At 30.5% G+C, this 19,527-nt stretch overlaps 1 protein-coding gene and 1 long non-coding RNA gene across 5 annotated transcripts in view; both read right to left on the reverse strand.

Moving 5' to 3' along the window:
* LOC124948038 (cytohesin-1) overlaps positions 1-19,527 on the reverse strand; it is a 67,742-nt gene that overhangs the window by 44,683 nt on the left and 3,532 nt on the right. For 2 of the 4 annotated variants that reach the window (XM_047491070.1, XM_047491069.1), the window contains exon 1: positions 2,599-3,206. In XM_047491070.1, coding sequence (XP_047347026.1) covers positions 2,599-2,805 — 207 coding nt within the window. In that variant the 5' untranslated portion in view covers positions 2,806-3,206. Of the gene's footprint in view, positions 1-2,598; positions 3,207-6,449; positions 6,958-15,973; positions 16,054-19,527 lie in introns of those variants that run through there. The other 2 variants (XM_047491071.1, XM_047491073.1) reach the window with 2 other exon arrangements.
* LOC124948042 lies at positions 3,268-6,275 on the reverse strand. The gene is made up of 2 exons (XR_007100583.1): positions 3,715-6,275; positions 3,268-3,619 (listed from the first exon to the last, which is right to left on the reverse strand). It is a non-coding gene; the product is annotated as an uncharacterized LOC124948042 (long non-coding RNA).

Raw genomic sequence — 19,527 nt, forward strand, 5'->3', positions numbered from 1 at the left:
GTAAGGCGCCATTTGTGTATCCTGAATTCGATCTATAAATAAAACGCAACCCTGTACGACGAACTACTACTTGAGTTAAAGCGGGACTTCGATTTATCGTTCATGACGTACTCATATGTATATATATATATATATATATATACATACACAGGCACACACCACACGCACAATTGTATGTGTGTGTGTATGTATATGCGTGTATACATATTTCGCGTGCGTATACCATCCTATAAACGTTTCTCTATCTGTATAATACGTATTTATATACGGATATGAATCTTTAGTATTTATGTATAGCATGTAGTCCTTGTCATTATAGACGATGGATACATCGATCGATGTTGTGTATCCTTCGAAATCGGGAATCTGGATTCCATTCTTCATTCTATATAACGCATGCATTATATTAGACACATTATTCATATATGCATGCATGCATGCATCTATACATACATACATACATACATAAATGAGTATATCAATAGTCTCATAAATACCTGCTTACACATACACTCTATATATACACGTTTGAATCTAGCTACATATATACGGATACACAAATTACATACACATACACATACATATACCATATATATACATATATATAAATATGAGGGGTAGAGTATTTGATGATAACGACGATTAATGTCGTCGTTCAAGAGAGGTATGATCGATTACGATCCACCATTAATTGGACAAAATCTTTTAACTTGGATGTTGGCTTCTACGTATTACGACGACATTAAATAAATTTCTTTTCAATCTGTGCTATTGGAAGTGTGATGATCAATCAGATAAATATATACTACGTAATAGTAACTTCCGTTTGTATATGAATGATACCTCTTTTTCTTCTTCTTTTTTTTTTTTTTCTTCTTCTTTTCCTTTCTGTTTCCATTATTATTAATCATGATAAGATTATTAATTAACCGATATCTTATCGTATAAAGGTGTGTACACAACACATATATATGAAGAAGACACGATGTTTAAGTTTTTCTTTATCGTCGACTTAATTTCAAATAAGAATTTATTATCTATTATAAACATGTATATATGTAATATATATATAATATATCTAATATAAATACAATAATAATATATTAATTATATTCTATATATATATATCTATATATACATTCATATATATATATATATATTACATACTATATAAATATTATATATATATATGGTATAATATAGTGTATATATAAGTTATTGTACAATATACTATATATATATATATATAAATTAATTGAAGTTTAGTCGATGAAAAAGAAAATGAATCAGAAATTATATTACACACACATACAAATTATTATTTAAAGTTTAAGTAAATAGTAAAGAAACAATAAATGTTAGATAAATAATGAAGAAAATGTTGAAAATAAATATATTCGAAAATAAGATAAAAGAAGAAATATGTAAGGTTAACTAAGTAAATAAGTAAGTAAGTAAGTAAGAAAGTAAGTACATACATACGTACATATATATATATATACGTATGTATGTACGTACGATCTCTTTCTTGCGAGCCGACGGCCGCGCCTAGAAATAAATTTGTCTCCTTGGCAAAGTCTCCGTAAGGCGCCGTAGAACGCATTTTGCCGTCGTCATAGTTGATAGTAGCCCGTACCCGTAACCCGTAACCCGTACCCGTAAACCGTAAGCCGTGGCTGTAGCCATAGGTACAGCAATACCGGTACACCAAGAGACGAGCACAATGTTCTTAATCACGTAGGATTTATTTACGAAACGACATTTGGCCAGCTTTCAATTATCGGTCGCCTATCAGAGCTTTTGGATTCATTTCGTTCAATTTCCTTTCGATTCGATTTCATTCCATTCGATTCGATTTTATTCGATTTCATTCAATTCGATTCAGTTCGATTATCGAGAGAGTTCGATGATTGCCGATTTTATTCTCAATTCCTTCAAATCGAAATTACTTCTTCAAAATCGATTAATTGACAAAAAGAAATAAATAAATAAATAAATAAATAAAAAGACACGCAAAATATGTATTGGTTATGATTATGATTATGTTTATGGTTATAGTTAAGTTGAGTTGAGTTAAATTATTTTAGTTAACACCTTAGAGGCCAATTTTGTTATTATCTCCAATTGTAAAGTGCTAATTATATAACATGGAAAAGTTATAAGTTATATACTATGACTAAATATATATATATATATACAACTATATAATTGTCTGTCTCTCTTGATTAGTTATATATTATATAATTATATTTAATAGAGTATATCATAACCATCTACAGTACATATATATATATATATATATATATATATATATATATATATATATTATGTATAATCATATAATTGTATAATAATACTATAATATATCTAATATAACCTATATTAAGCAAATATTAACTTTTGGATATGAACGGACGAACTTTTCGTAAAAACAATAAAAATTAGAAAAAGATTTCCAAAATACATACATACACACATACATACATATATATATATATATATATATATATATGACTTTAAAAATGATATATAGATGGTTAAGATCAAATATATACACTAACTATAAGAATAAGAAGGAGAAAAAGAAAATAATCTAACCGTAGATAAGGTGGTAAGGTCCCAAGCACTTTTGGCCTGCTTTTGGCAGGATCTCTTGTTCCTCTTGCCGGGTCTGCGCAAACTGGAGAACCAACCGGCTGCTATAGCGACGGCTTTAACGTCGCGACGCTCGTCGCTCTGGACGACGACGCCGCTGCTACCGCGTACCTCGTCGAGAGCGTCGACCGACCTTCCGGTGAAAATCATTCCTATAGCGCCAGAACGAACTTGCCTTTATATGTCCTTATCCTCCTACTCCACCTCCGTCTCCTCCTCTTCCTCCTCCTCTTCCTCCTTCTCTTCCTTATTCTTCTTCTTCTTCTTTTTCTTTCCCTTCTTATTCTTATTCTCACCTAACTTCGTACGATACAGACGTTTCCCGAAGACAATCCGATATCTCTCGAATTTTCACGAATAATTACGAATTTTCACGAATGAAAATCGTCATCACCCTGTCATTGAAACCGATCGCGATATACCGATGTAAAAAGAAAAAAGAAAAAAAGGGAAGAAAGAAAACTTTACTAACGATCATCGTTCTCTCTTATTCCTTCTTTTTCCTCTTTTTTTTCTTTTTCTTTTTCTTTTTCTTTTTTTTTTTTTTTTTTTTTTTTTTTTTTTTTTTTTTTTTTTTTTATACATTCATTATTAATCCTTTCCTATTATATATTCTTTTCTTTTTTTTTTTATTTCTTCTCTTTTCTTCTATTTTCTTCGAATTCCTTCCTTTTTCATCCGTCAATTGGTTGGTCATTCCAATGAAATTTCTCCAATGTAATTTCGAACATCGAATGACTTCCCCCTCTCCTTTCAATTAAATCTTTCTTCTTTTTCTCACACTTATCGTCCGCTAATTCGACAAAAGAATTTTGCCACACTACAAACACACAACCACCATATTACCGATGTACTAACGTTACCACGATTTTACTTCGAAGAATTATGATGGACTTGTACATATATATATATATATACATATATATATGGTGTGATGGCAACTTCGAATTAGTCGTAGATATTCCTAGAAACCGCCGGCGAAATGTATTTACTTATATGTACGATTGGTATATATATTATGTATATATATTATATATATATATATATATATATACGTACACACGCGTAAAACCGTTAAAAATGTTAGATTGAAAATTGATGATCTCGGAGAAATCCTATTGGTCGAGATTAACTCAAAGAGAGTTGCCCGCGAGACGATAAATACTACGAAACACGATTGATCGTTTCACACGATGTACGTACTTTTACGTATGTATTCATTTATTTATTTATTTATTTATTTTATTTACTCGCACTGAATCAATCACTACTGATTAAAAAAAAAATGTCATTCATCCTGTTGATATTTAATATTATATCACTTATGACAAACGTAATACGATTTCGATAATACAACTTATATTTTCACACTCGCGTTAAAAAAAAAAAAAAAGAAAAAGAAAAAGAAAAGAAAAGAAGAAAAAGAAAAGAAACAGAGAAATATATTTAAAGAAAAAAGAAAAAGATATGAATGAACGACGAAGAATTGACGAGATTTATTAAAAAGAAAAAGAGAAAAAAAAGAAGTTGTTCTTTTCGTCAAGAAATAAGATTATAACGTCACGAGATAATATTTCTTATTTCATATCATTATACCGATAAATATAGAAATATGTTATAGTAAAAATTTGCGTGGACAGAGAGAGAGAGAGAGAAAAAAAAGAAAAAAATATATATATATATAGAAAAGATAAATTCATCTAACGTAACACCCGACGCACCGCATCCATGCGTGGTCGGCGCGCGACTGTCGTTCTTTCAACGTACAACGATAGTCATTTCTTTACTGAACATGCGCCCTGGCGCCTCGTTGTGGACGCGCCACGAACTTCAACCGGACGAGAGAGAGACTGTATTTGAACCGAGAGGTATAATATAGATACATACACACATACACACACACATATATTCTTGCGATTTCTGCTTATACGTGCTTATAAGTGCGGCTACGTGCACTTATGTTGTATATATGTATGTATGATGTATGTATATGTATGTATGTATGTATGTATGTATGTATGTATGTATGTATGTATGTATGTATGTATGTATGTATGTATGTATGTATGTGTGTGTGTAGCAACGGCCGCGGAAAGAATGTACCGTGCTTGAAAGCGAAGCACGAGCCGAGAGAACTCCCTTTTGCACACCGGTGAACGGTTCTCTTCTTCTGAGTCTCTTTACGATCGGAGACTCGATTGAGAAAAATGTGCCCTTCCGAACCGTTCAAAAGATACCATCGATAACGGTCAACCTATTTCTTGCTTATTTTTTTCCTCTTTTAATTTTCTTCTCTTCTTTTTTTCTCTTTTTTCTTTCTTCCTTTATTGTTTTTCTTTTTCTTTTGTTTTTACGCGGGAGAACAATTTTTAAATTTGACCGGTACATTTTATTGCTACAATTTCTTATCTTCTTTTTTCTCTCTTTTTCTTTTTTTCATTTTTGAGGAAGATCGAGAAGGAGAAGGAGGAAGAAAAGTGAGGTCATTAAATTTTCAAAACAGTTCCATTGTTTCGTACATAAAATTTATGCACTTGTATAATTTAAAATGAACGATCTAGATATTATACTGGGGCATTCTTTCTTCTTTCTTTTTTTCTTTTTTTTTTTTTTTTTTTTCCTAATCTCTTCAACTTCCCACGAAGAACAAAGAGAAGACACAAATACGTACGTACACATATATACAAGTATACATGGGATACATATGCATTGATGTATCATTCGCATTTCAAATCGCAATTTGTTGTGTTCTACGGCTGCAAAGAAATGATAAAAACAGGCGAACTAAAAACTTGGCCGATTATTTTATCATCCTTCAGTGAACTATCAACGACACCGAGATTATAATTATCGCAGTTTAAGAAAAGCTTGTCTATTGGAGGCAAATAAAAAAGAAAAAAAAAAAACACAAAAAATAGTCCACACATCGGCATAGTTCGAGAAATTCGATAAACGAATTTGAATATCCTGAAAAATAAGAATTTATCGTGTTTCTCTCTCTCTCTCTCTCTCTCTCTCTCTCTCTCTCTCTCTCTCTCTCTCTCTCTCTCTCTTTTATATCACCTGACACACAAGACACGTAATGTTAACGATTACAATGAAAATCGTTCTAATCACAATCAGCTGTGTTTTTTTTTGTGCGTGTGTATGTATATGTATATATTAATATATATAATATATAATGTGTATGTGTGTTTTGTAGTAAATTTCCTGGCATAATCTTTGGATTAGTCTTAACGACGTGACTCACGTCATTCATCAACATAACGCGAAGTAGATAGGCCGGTTATTGGTTCGATGTGCTAACTTCCTCTTAGTTGATGTACATACATAATATGTGAATACGTACATACCTAAACGCACTTCTTTTTTTCCTCTCGTTACTCGTCGTAGGAAAAAATTTTTTACGGATATATTTTTGCAACGTATAATTTTAGAAAGAAAATCTATAGAAGTCTTAAAGTCAAAACATTTTTTTTTAACTTTCGCACATTCAAAACCGTATTGTAATATTGTTTTGTATAAAATGTATTGTATTAACATTCAACAAAAATTTGCTCAGATTTTTTAAAATCACTCTTTCGAAATATTTTAAGCTAATTTGTTTCAGATTCTAACCAAAATTCCTATTCTTACAAAAAAAAAAAAAAAAAAAAAAAAAAAAAAAAAAAACTATAACATAAAATAACACAATTTTCATGTAATTTCGAAAAATAATGTAAATACGTATACATAAAAGAAAAAAAATATATATATATATATGTAAATAAATAATAAAATAATAAATGTATTACCTTATTCTTGAGATCTTTTCGTTTAATATGAAAAATACTAAATAACGAGAACGGGTACCATCGTCGTTGCTTAATCCAGCAAGCATCTTTCTTTTCTTCTTCCTTCTTGCATCGTGGTTGAACATCATACGATTTCGGTGCCATCACTTTATTCAAATAAAGCCACGACAGAACACAATACACAACACAACACAACCTACTTCACACGTGATCGTTCCACGCGCGAACTATTCATGTATAAATATAGTTATAACGTTTTATCGTGTCGTTTCAATGTATACATAAATGTGTATATGTGTGTGTGTGTGTGTGTACACGCCACATATACATCGACAAAGAGAGAGAGGGAGAGAGAGAAAAAAGAGAAAGATAAATAAATCCGCGACACTGTCAATCAAATACACAAAAGAATATATATATTAAATTATTTCTCCAAATTAATATTAATTATATATAAATAAAATTTGATTTAATAAATTATATATATATATATATTTTTACGTGAATTATTTTTTCCTCGTTCTTTTTTTTTTTTTTTATTTTTTCTTTTTTTATTTTTATTTATTATTATTTTTTTTTTTTTTTCTTTTTAATTTTCTTTATATATATTCATATATATGCACAGATATATACGAGCCGATTTATTGAAATAAATAATATAAAATATGATCGAAATGATCTATCGATGAAGTTCGTGGGATAAGATTATTAATTGAACGGATAATTAAGTAAGATTTAGTCTGAGCACTATACTTCGGATTAAATGTGAAAAACTATTCTCAACGTATCTATTTATCCGTACAGATCCACGTACGGTAATGATCTGCTCAAATGATCTTACCTCTAAACATGTTATGTTTCGTATATTACCTCGTGAGGGAATTAGGAAAGGGAAGGGCAACGTTGCCAAATTAGCTTTCTAAGATATTAAATCTAAATACCATTGTAAAATATTCTTTGGCTGATAATATTGAATAATACGTCGTATATTTATCGAAGATTTTATCAATGACAATAGCATCTACAAAATAATGCATTCATTTTATCGAAAGTACACATTTCAAAAGAAAAAAAAAGGGGGGGGGAGGGCTGGAAGAATAACAATAATGAAAAAACTGATAAATTTGTTTGTTAAAAAAAAAAAAAAGAATATATATATATATATATATATATATATATATAAAGAAATAAATAACAAACGAAAAACATATTTTTTTGTTTCGTGATAACTATAGGATGGAACAAAAGTTTTTTGTATTGACCCTAAAGTTTCTAGACGCTTTTATTAAAAATAGATCGCTCTTTTTCGTGACCCTTTTTTAAAGCTTGCAACAAGCTCGCTTTGCGATTTTACGATCTGAGGAAACAAAAAAGAAAAAAAAAGAAAAAAACAAAAGAAAAATGGCTCAAATAATCTCGAAATATAGTAACAATTGATTTTTAATATTACCTAGGAACTTTTGACCCGTCTAAAAATAGGGTTTAGATCACTCGACCCAAACTATATATATTATACATTTGCTATTAAGAAGAATTAATAGATTTAATGATCGAAGTTTCTTACGATTGAAAATATTTTTCACTTACTTCACTATCTTCTTCTCTCTTTTCTTTTCTTTTCTTTTTTTTTTTTTTTTTTTCTTTTTCTTGTTAATAATAATTAAACTCAAATTGTGGCAGCAGAGTTTATAATGAGATTTGAGAGAAAGTGAGAGAGAGAGAAAAAGAGAAAGAAAGAGAGAGAGAGAGAGAGAGAGAGAGAGAGAGAGAGAGAATCTTTCGATTACTTTAAAAGTGATCGAATCAATTCGATGAAAGATATTTACATGAAAGTTTTCGCGAAAAAGTCACGTGACCGGAGTCAAATCGCGGCAACACGACATTTCGAAAGGAAGTTTTGAATGCGTGCCAAGATCGAACGCGGCGGCATTTATCTCCGCCAAACTTTTTCCTGATATTAGATCCAAGCGTGTTTTTCTCTTTCGAGATAGTAATAATATAGCACCTTGATTATTCGGATCAGTGACCGGATACGGCCCAATAGATCGACATCGTTTAATTTATAAAATTGCAATTTCTTTTCTTTTTTTTTTCCCCCTCAAATTCGAAAAATATTTATATTTCCATGATGTTTTAATATTGTTTTAAAACTGTAATATACATGAATGCGTACTTCTTTTCTTTTTGTTTTATGTTTTATCTCATACGAAAAGATTAAAAAAGATTATACATAGTATGTTTGTTCTCTTAATTTGATACCCTGCATGGATATGTTCATATACATATATATATATATATATATATATATATATATATATATATATATCGTACAAAGAGGTTAGAAAATACTTGAGTTCGTTACTTTTTGTTTTATTTTATATCCTATGTATAAATACATTTATTTTCTTTATAATTTGAAAAAGTTCGACGAAATGTAAAAAAATAAAAGAAAAATTAAAAAAAGGAAGCAAAAAGAAAGAAGAAGTAAAAAAGTATAGGATCAGAAAGATCATGGGAAAAAATGATGAATCATTGTTTATAACGACTTCTAAAAGTAAACGTTAAAAAGCCATTTGTACTTATTTCCTTCAGAAAATTAATAAAAATGGCTTTTGTAAGTTACGATACATTTTACGAAAAAAAGAAAAAGTCATATTTGATGTTTCCTTTTCTTTTCTTATTTCGTTCCCCTCTCTTTTTTTTTTTTTTTATTTATTTTTTTTTTTAACTGAAACGAGATAGTTTCAATTTAGCTAGGAGACTAAAATTTAACGAGCTTTATTACGATTTATAAAATATTACATTGTCTGTTACCAAAGTTCAACAATACGTGCCATAAAAAGTTAGGTTATGAAATGATAGTACACATATTTGATTATTAATTTAATTTCGCTCTAATTTTTCTCAACTCATATAAAGTATTTAAAGGAAAAAAGGGACAAAAAAATCATAAATCTACAGAAAATGTGGTGAAAGAAAAAAAAAAAAAAATTGACGTTAAAAATCGTATTAAAATATGTATATACGTATATACGTACAGACAGATGTAACAAAAGAGAGATGTAAAAAAAATATAATCAAGTTTGTCGAAAAAATTCAAATGCAACAAACAGATGAGTAAGCAGGCAAATCCTATCATGAATTGGTCCTATCATATACCACGGAAATAATCTTATCGTAAAAACGACATCCTGACATTTTAGTCAAGGAAGATACGTAAACGTCTAATGAAAGATACGTACACGGACAATGCAGCCTAAAGGAACAAGGGGGAGAACATAATAGTATCAGATTAACATTTATTAACTTACTTATATATGCATTGCACCAAAGTGATATCGGATATGACGAATATATGAGAGAAAATGATATTTATTATTACATCTATTATTTAATATAATTATTTTTACGTTTAAATAAATTACATATAACGTATATTATTGCACTTATGGAATTAAAAAAGTAATTAAAAGGAATTAAAGAAAAAAGAAGAGAAAAAAAAAGGAAAAAAGAAAAAAAAAAAAAAAAAGAAAAAATATATATATATATAATAAATATATATGTTCAGCTTAATGTTCGAAAAATGTTTCATCATATCCACGATTAGTATAGATGATTCCATTTATTTATTATATTGCTTGCGAAACTACTGGAAAGTTTTCTATGACAAGAACTGTAATTACGATGAACGATAACGAAGTTTACGTTTTCCTCTTTTCAAGGGATAAGGTTATAAAAAAATAAAAAATAGAAAAAAAAAAAAGGGGGAAAAAAAAATGACAGATTAAAACATAAAACACTGCGCCCTCTTTTGACTTCATCGAACGAATAATCGATACATCGGTAAAACAGATGTCCATTACCATATGAAAAAGAAGTTTTGAAAAAAATCTTTGTCTCTCGACAAAAAACAAACATTATATAGATAATTTTTATTATTTTTTTTTTTTTTTTTTTTTTTTTTTACATTAATAATTATGGAAAAAAAATACTCTGTATAACAATCATCGAATTAAAAAAAAAAAAAAGAAAATTCTTCCGCATCGATCGAGTTATGAAATTTTCTTTACCATCGTTACTTCAACAATCTCGACCAATGATAATGATATATTAAACATTCGAATCTATATTACCGACTGACGTTAATGAAAACTACGAGAGATACATAAAACGTTATAGCAATTCTTTTCTTCTCTTATCTCAAATCACAAACTCTTTTTATTATCCTATATATACGGGTGATTATATAATGCGAAGATAAAAAAAAAAAAAAAAAAAAACAAAAAGAAAAAAAAAACAGAAATATTAAAAAAGAAAAATGAAGTAATATATTATAAGGAACGTTTTCTCATTCTCTATTCTTTCGAATACGATTCTGAAAGAAGAACATAAGAAGAAAGATTTTAATATCGAAAATATGACGGGGCTATATAAAAATCGTAGTTGTGAGGATGACGTGCTTTTAAGGAGCCTCTAGGCTAGAAAGGAGTTTTCATGACGAAGCACTTTCATCTCGACTGGAGATTTCTTCGCAATTGTATAGTTGACTCCTCCCCCGTTCTCTAACGGTTCGTTTCGTAGTAAGTGTAGGGAAACATGCAAAATAAGCATTGTTATGTTGTCGGTGTGGATCGAGTAGTACCTAAGGAAATTTCACACGGCTTTTTTTTCCTATGCATTTAGCCAGCACGGAAGAAAAATATAAATGTACGTATATATGTATGTATATATGTATGAATGAAGGTACATATGTAAATGTAGATGTTTGAATTAACGGATTCATGGAATCGTGGATTAATGGATTAATGTACGTGAGAAGAAAAGAAAAAAAGGCTATTAACAAAAGGATCCCTGACGTAGTTGCATTTCTTCTCACCGAATCTCTTCGTTCTTTGTCATAACAAATTCTCATATCTATGTGAATAAAAATGGCGCGCGTATTTTATCAACGAACTTTTATCCGTTTGTAATTGAAATAAAGTTAATATCAAAGTTAATTCGAATTGCATTGATTTTTTAGATCGTATAAAAATATTCTAGTATCCCAAAGAAACACCGTGTAAATATATATATATATATATATATATATATATATATATATATTTGATTACAAGAAATGTAAAATCTCACGTACTTCATTTTATTTATATTTTACTTTATATATAATAAAATTATAATAAAATTTTAATTTATATATATATATGATACATATATAAAATTGAAATAAAAAATTTATATATATATATTTTATATATAATAATTAAAATAAAAATTAAATTAAATATTTTGGAATATCTTTGTTTTCTTACTATATATATATATATATATATATAAAATAAAAATGACAATGAAAATAAAATGAAATCCAACGCATGTATGCATGCGCTTTTTTGTGCGTGCGATTTTTTATTTGTTGTAATCACAAAACGAAAATATTTCTAAATATAATAACGTAGTTAATATAATCATGGTATAATTATTATAATACCGAAGATCCCGATTACGTGACCGTCATATAATCCCTCCTTGCATACGAGTACCTCTCTTAGTTACGTAAACGAAGTTATGTCGCATATAACCTGTGCATCTTGGAGCTCAGTGCACGTGATCGTTGCTTTCCACGCGGTCTTATATCCTCTCTTTCCTGTTCTTCGTGACTATCTTAAATTTTGAAGAATAGGAAGAACATTCCAAAACACAAAACTATACGGATAAATGTCTGGATAATGGATATGAACGCGAGTAAATTGAAATCGAGAGACAATTCCAAAACGAGTGATCTCTCTCACCGGATCTTCTTTCCTTAGATGGAGAGACGAGAAATACGTAAAAGTACATAGGGATAAAAAAACAGAGAGAGAGAGAGAGAAATATATATATATATATATATAGAGAGAGAGAGAGAGAAAAAGAAGAAAAAAAAAGAAAGAAATATCCAACCAGTCTTTATCCACTTCTGGTTTGCGACACAGAGTCCTAGTTGATAAAAAAAGATCAGAGAAAGAATGCCGACTGTCGGACAACTCTTAATAAAAAGAAAAAAGAAAAAAAAAAAAAAGAAGAAGAAGAAGAAAAAAGAAAAAAGAAAAAAAAAGAAAAAAAAAAGAGAAAAAAAAAAGAGAAAAATCATTTCAAGCTGGTTAGCGGAAAACAAAAAAAAAATTTAAAGATCGTTCAAAAATAACGTATTAATATTTATGATATAGAATAATAAAGAAGAAAAAAATTATATACTCCATTTATTAATAAACATATCTTAATTGCGCATATGTCCACACACACACACACACACACACACACACAATCATCTTATACACAGTTTAAGAACATCGTTTTCTCTAACAAGGTAGAAAAATAAACGAAATACTCTTCTATAACATGATACTCTGAGACGCGGTTTTAATATATATATATATATATATATATATATATATATATATAAATATGAAACAGAGTAGAGAAACATGCACACACAAACATACACACACATCCAACAGAGAAAGAGAGGAAGAAAAAGAGAGGGGGAGAGAGAGAGAGAGAGAGAGAAAGAGAAATAGTACCAAGCATTGCACAAAACAAAGATCTTTAAGTATAATGCAATGATTGATAGGATGAACAAAGCTTTTATTATTGAATTAACATTTTCTATACATAAAAGTCACGAATAAGTATCTTATCATAATTAAACGCAACAATCGTGAAACAAGTATTTGATGATCACTTAGAAACTTTTGATCTTACCCTGTTTATAAATCAAATGATCTCAATAATCAGGACCTTTAAAAAAAAAGGAACTACACACACACACACACATACACACACGCGCGGGTATATATATATATATGTGTAGAAAAAAAAAGAAAGAGAATGTAAAATAGGATTGGAGGGGGATAAGATATTCGATATTTTAGTTCTAAAGCTTCTCTTTCAATGGCGTCAAACTTCCGGCATCGTTAGAAACACCATCGTCTTTTCTTTTGTTTGGGCAGGTGTAACGAGGCACACTTGCCCCATAACACACTATAGGCCTTTTTCCCATAGATGGGAAAGATACACTTTTGAAAAGTGTATCAAGACATTTCGAGTATTACCCAATTAAATTCTAACTTTTCTACTGATAATACAAAATTACAACTACAAAAAAGAAAAAAAAAGGAGAGAGAGAGAGAGAGAGGAAAAAAAGAAAGGAAAGAAAATAAAAGGGGAGGAGGGAGAAAGAGAGAGACGAAAATAAAAAAAGAAATTAAAAAGAAAAAAAAAAAAAAAGAAAAGAAAACTAGAAAGAAAATTCGAATCAGACCATTTCTTCTTATCAATTTTATCGATTTTATCGAAATCGAAGAAAAAATTTAATTCGAATCATTAGCAATTACGTCATGTTTGTTTGTTTTTCTTTCTTTTTTTTTTTTTTTGTTTTTTTCCAAACACCAACCGTACCTATCGAAAATGATAATGTATCGCGCAAATGGTTCGATTATTATCAAAGGAAATCGAACGGAACGAAAAACTTCTCGTCTGGATCCCCATCGATAAAAAGAAAAAAGGGAGGAAAAAGAATTTCACAGAAAAAAGATAAAAAGAAAAGAGAGAGAGAAAGAGAGAGACAGAGAGAGAGAGAGACGCATCAAAATTCTCAAGAGTTGCGTAGGTAGGTGCAGCTGTTCAAGGGCGTGGAAAGTGACGGCGTGGGTAAAGCCTACCCAAAGGTGGGCTCCTTTCAGGTGCCTGAGACCAGTCTACGTGTTAAGATTCGATGCGTAAGAAACTGCGCGGCGTTGGAACGGAAAAAAACAAAAATAAAAAATAAAAAAAAAAAGAAAGAAAGAAAGAAAGAAAAAGAAGGAGAGAGAGAGAGAGAGAGAGAGAGAGAGAGAGAGAGAGAGAGAGAGAGAGAGAGAAAGAGAGAGAGAAAGAAAGAAAGAAGGAAACCCACAATTCACGATATCGCTCGTCTTATCGTTATTATGTGTATTACAAATTATCAAGTTCAAATGACGTCATATAAATCAACCAATCACTGCCAACGTCATGTCATTGTTCTCCTTTACGAATCTGACTCATATCGTTTAGACGAATCTTTCACGAATGAGATCACTCTTTTTATAACTTTATTTTAGCTCTCTCTCTCTCTCTCTCTCTCTCTCTCTCTCTCTCTCTCTCTCTCTCTCTCTCTTGTGAAATTAGAACGATCTTACTTCTCTCTTACTTTCAATTATTAATGACTACATATATACACATACATACATACGTACGTACGTACGATACGTATATACAGAATGTCTCATTTTAAACGATATATATCAAAAATACATTCGATTCTATTGGTTTTATAACACAAATGAGAAATTGAGGGAATAAGGTTGAGTATAATAGGGGGATGCGGATGTTGGAAGGGAGGTAAATGTAATACGTATTGCATCCTATATTTTATAAAGGTCGCTGTTGATGTCATAAACATTTTCTTTAAATGGTTAGTTAATCGATACTTTAAGCCTAACAAAAGTTACAAAAGAATATCAATACACGAATTCGATTAACATCGATAGAGTAAATATATCTTTTTTCATCGAGTTATGACGCCTTAAGAATAATCGTCGCAGTGCAAATTAATTTTTTCTCCAAATGTGTGATAACCGATGAATTTATCAAACAATTTTCTTTGTTCTTGTTTCTTTTTCTTTTTCTTTTTTTTTTCCGTACATGTTCACACAACAAATCTTGGATTTGTAATCGTTTGAGGTGCAATATCACCAATCAGCGATAATAAAGAACATTATGTGCGATTAGTGACATTCTGTTAAAATTTCAAGCGTTGATAACTCGCTTGAACGAGTTAACGCTTGGACGAAATAACGATTAAAAAAAAATGTAGATCGTAAATCGTACTCGTTGGATTCGTATCGATACTCTTTACGACTTTTGTTAGATTTGAAATATCGATTTTCATTATATGTATATTTATAAAAAAAAAAAAAAAAAAAAAAAAAAAAAAAAAAAAATATAATAATAATAATAATAATAATAATAATGGAATATCGTATCTCGATGACAAAATTCACTTTATGAAATAATTTCAACAGATATTAAATATTCTTCATAAAAATCTAACAAAACTTTTATATAAAACATTTCATTATAAAACCAATAAGGATAGAGGATTATCTGGTCACATAGTTTAAATCTGGACACTCTTTATATATATACGTATATACGTATAGTATGTGCATTATTACAATCTAGTTTGTGATATATTAAGAATACAAAATGTAGGAGGTGATATAGGTCAGTATGACATTCATTCATAAAACCAGGTCCAATGCAACTTTAGCAAAATCATCATTGGTGTTTAAGTATTGCCATGTTGCAAAGGAACGAGGTCGTGAATAAAGGGAGGAGAAGGGAAAGGAGAACAGTAAGAGAGAAAGAGAGAGAGAGAGAGAGAGAGAGAGAGAGAGAGGGAGAGAGAGAGAGAGATGGAAATAGAGAGTGGGAGAAAAATGGGACAACACGAATATCGGACTCACTTGTATCTCCAACAGCAACTCCGACTTCTTTCGTCTTATGTCTATTAGAATCTTCTGTTGCTCGGGCGTTAGATCTGCAACTATATATATATATATATACATATATATAAAATTAATAATTAGGCGAATTTTCATTTAACAATATAACATACATGTGTCTATTACACACACACACAGTACACAGACATATAGACATAAATCAAACAGACACACAAATATTTTATATAAACAAATGTAATGTTCCTATTGTATTGTTTTATAATAGGATCTCTCTCTCTCTCTCTCTTTCTCTCTCCACTCTCCCCCCCCTCTCTCTCTGTGTGTGTGTGTCTGTGTAAATATATGTAGGTATATATTTTATATATGTATATAAACAATTGTAATAATGTTTCTATTGTATTGTATCATAAAAATAAATATGTTTTGTGTAAGAAAAAAATGAGAGGAAAAAGAAAAAAAATATCATTAAAAATTTATTCTCGATGTCATAACTGTGTTTAAATATGTTCCTAGTTGGAGATAACAATCTTAAACATCTCGAATGAGATTGGATTACTTAATTACGCCAAGTGGCGGTAATTAAAACTCAATGGGTATCACGTTTTTTTTTTTTTTTCGAATAAGCATGTTCGAGCTTATGTAAACGTTAAAAAAAAAAAAAAAAAGAAATAAAAAAAAAGTTAAGAAGCCCGCAAGTTAAGTGAAAAGTTATTTTTACTTAATGTTGACCAATTATTTTTGCTTATCTGTAGTAGGAAGTATTCAATTTTACGTGTCTATATAATGTTCCATATATAACTACACGATGCATAACCTATACGTAACTTATTAGTACAATATATAACCTATATTATGCGCGTGTGTGTGTATACATATATATAAATATGTAACCTTTATATAACCTATACAATATACTTTAGGCTAGTAAGTAATGTAAAAATCTTCAATATTTTATTTCTAAGGAAATAACACTTTATTGAATTTTTTTTTTTTCTTTTTTTTTCACTAAAATATCGATATTGTAATATAATAAAATATATATTGTTTACTAAAAGATATATTTAATATACATGTAATATACAATTTTCTTTACATACATATTTAGATAAAAAAGGATGAAAAATTTCGACATAATTCATCGATGTCATAATTACGATATTAATAAATAAAGTCGTTCGTAAAATTTATAATGATTAAAGGGACAGAAATTAAATCATTCTTAAGAAACGATTAAGAAATGAAATATCAACGTAAAGACGAAAGAAGACGCAAGACCATTTCGTTTACAAGATAAACGACATAAGGTGGATCCACGACTGATGATAACGAGCATGCACGGTACCGACGGTAGAGGAGGACTCTCTCATTAGAAGCAATTTAGTGAAAGATCTAAAAATAGGTCCACTTCGAATTAAGGCTGGGGTCGCGCCGGTAGTTTCGCTAAATAAACGCAAATGGGATTAGACGTCGAAATGGGGGGAAGGAACAAGTGGACAACGCGGCGTATAGGTTCTCGCGTTTGTCGGGCACCTTGAACCTCTCTCTTTCTCTCTCTTTCTCTCTCTCTCTCTCTCTCTCTCTCTCTCTCTCTCTCTCTCTCTCTCTCTCTCATCCCTGCCCCCTCCAGTCGACATTCCCATTCCCCAGTTCGTTTCCTTTCTCGGTACCACGATGCGCTATCGTTAATCGTCCTCTTCTACCTTTTCTACTTGTACCATTTGTCTTGGCAAATGCATCGAGAAATATGACCGCGTTTCATGCTTTTCATAGATGTCCGCTTTACGATAGTCGCCATCTTTGTTTTTATCTTACCTTTTACCCTCGTTTTGTTTATCGATCGGGAAGTTAATACGAGGTCGGCCAAAAGTTTCTAAATCATTTTATAAAATTAATTACTCTTCTCCGAGATATCATAATTAAACTTGTAATTTTACAAGATTTGGAGGAAGAGGGAGAGGGGAAGAAAGAATGCCTAAAAATGCTCTCGAGAAGGAGCAATTGATTAGGAAAATCATCTCAACATTTTTTCTCCCCCTACCTACTTATTTTTTTTTGACTGATAATTCTACGAGCTAATATATTGCAGTCTTGCAGTCTGGAGAAAAAAAAAACAAGAAAGTCTCGAGAAAGAGTAAACCCGATCGTTAATAATCATCCAAAATCTTTTGCCTCCCTTTCCTCCCTACACGATGAGAGATAATTGAACATTTTGATATTTCCTTCGCACGAACTTCATACGTATTCCAAAACGCACTTTCGTGTTTGTTGTTTTTTTTTTCTTTTTCTTTCTTTCTTTCTTTTTTATTTTTCCTCTATGCAGTCAGTCTCAACAAATAACAATTCCAACGAACCATACTTTCTTCTCTATCTGTGTATGTATGTACGTAAGTGCATGAGTACGCGTGTGTGCACTCAACCGAGAAGCTCTCTCGAGAAAGAATGAATTCTGTCTACGTAAAGGTAAGGTAAGGCTCGCCCCACAGGAAACGTTCGTTCTAACAAAACACCTGCTTCTTTTACGGTGGCGATGGTACCGTATGAATATCCCCTCGTCTCGAACGTACCACGAGAGATTATGTAATTCGAACGGGTACGCTCACCTCTCCTCACTTCACCTCACCTCACCTCACCTCACCTCACTTCTCTTCCATTTCCTTCTCTTTCGCTTCTCTTTTGCTTCTCTTCGTTCAGCAAACTGAACGGAAAGTTGAGGTTAAGCTAGATTACAAGCCGTCACTGCTGCGGAACAATTAGAAACTGTTGCTCCGCGTTACCTGTTACCGTTAATAAGGTCGACGCTTCACAGGGGGAGAGAGAGAGAGAGAGAGAGAGGGAGAGAGAGAGAGAGAGAGAGAGATCTTCATAAATCTTAAAAAAATCATTTAATCAATTTCGATCGAACGATTAAAAAGACGTCAGTATATTATTAGAGTGAGAAGGAGGAAGGAGGGAGAGAGGAGGGTTGAGAAGGAGAGGAGAGCCAATGTGGGCGACAGGGGTTTACGGGGAGAAAGTTTCTATCGGGAATAAATTTACTCCCGTAGAAAGTAAGATGGAGTAGTTCCTTATTGTTTATCAAGCGCGAAATTACAAAAGCGAATGGTATGATTAATGAACCAATAACCATGAGAGAATTATTTCTATAGGGGATTTATGAGCTGTGTTATTAAGATTTTTGTTGAAACGTGAAAATGAGAAATATTAATGATCGTGAAGATTTTTTTTTTCTCTTTTTATTCTTTTTTTTTCAAATATCTATTGTATTTTAAGAGAAAAATAAATGATATATCCGACAAAATGGCGACGATATTGTTTTGTATATCATTCGATAAAAAAAAAAAAAAAAAAAAAAAAAAAAAAAAACCGCAGCAATAGTAACAATCGTTCTTTTATTCTTTTTAATTTTTATTTTTTTATTTTCGAATAATTAAAAGTATCTTTTCATCGGAATTAATTAAATGTCGTATAATTAATTACAGTATAACGACGTCGTCGTCGTTAACCAAGTCAATCAATTTCAGCCGAGATAACTTGGGTTTACATTAAATTAATTA

This window comes from Vespa velutina, chromosome 3, assembly GCF_912470025.1.
Source record: "Vespa velutina chromosome 3, iVesVel2.1, whole genome shotgun sequence".
Taxonomy (NCBI): Eukaryota; Metazoa; Arthropoda; class Insecta; order Hymenoptera; family Vespidae; genus Vespa; species Vespa velutina.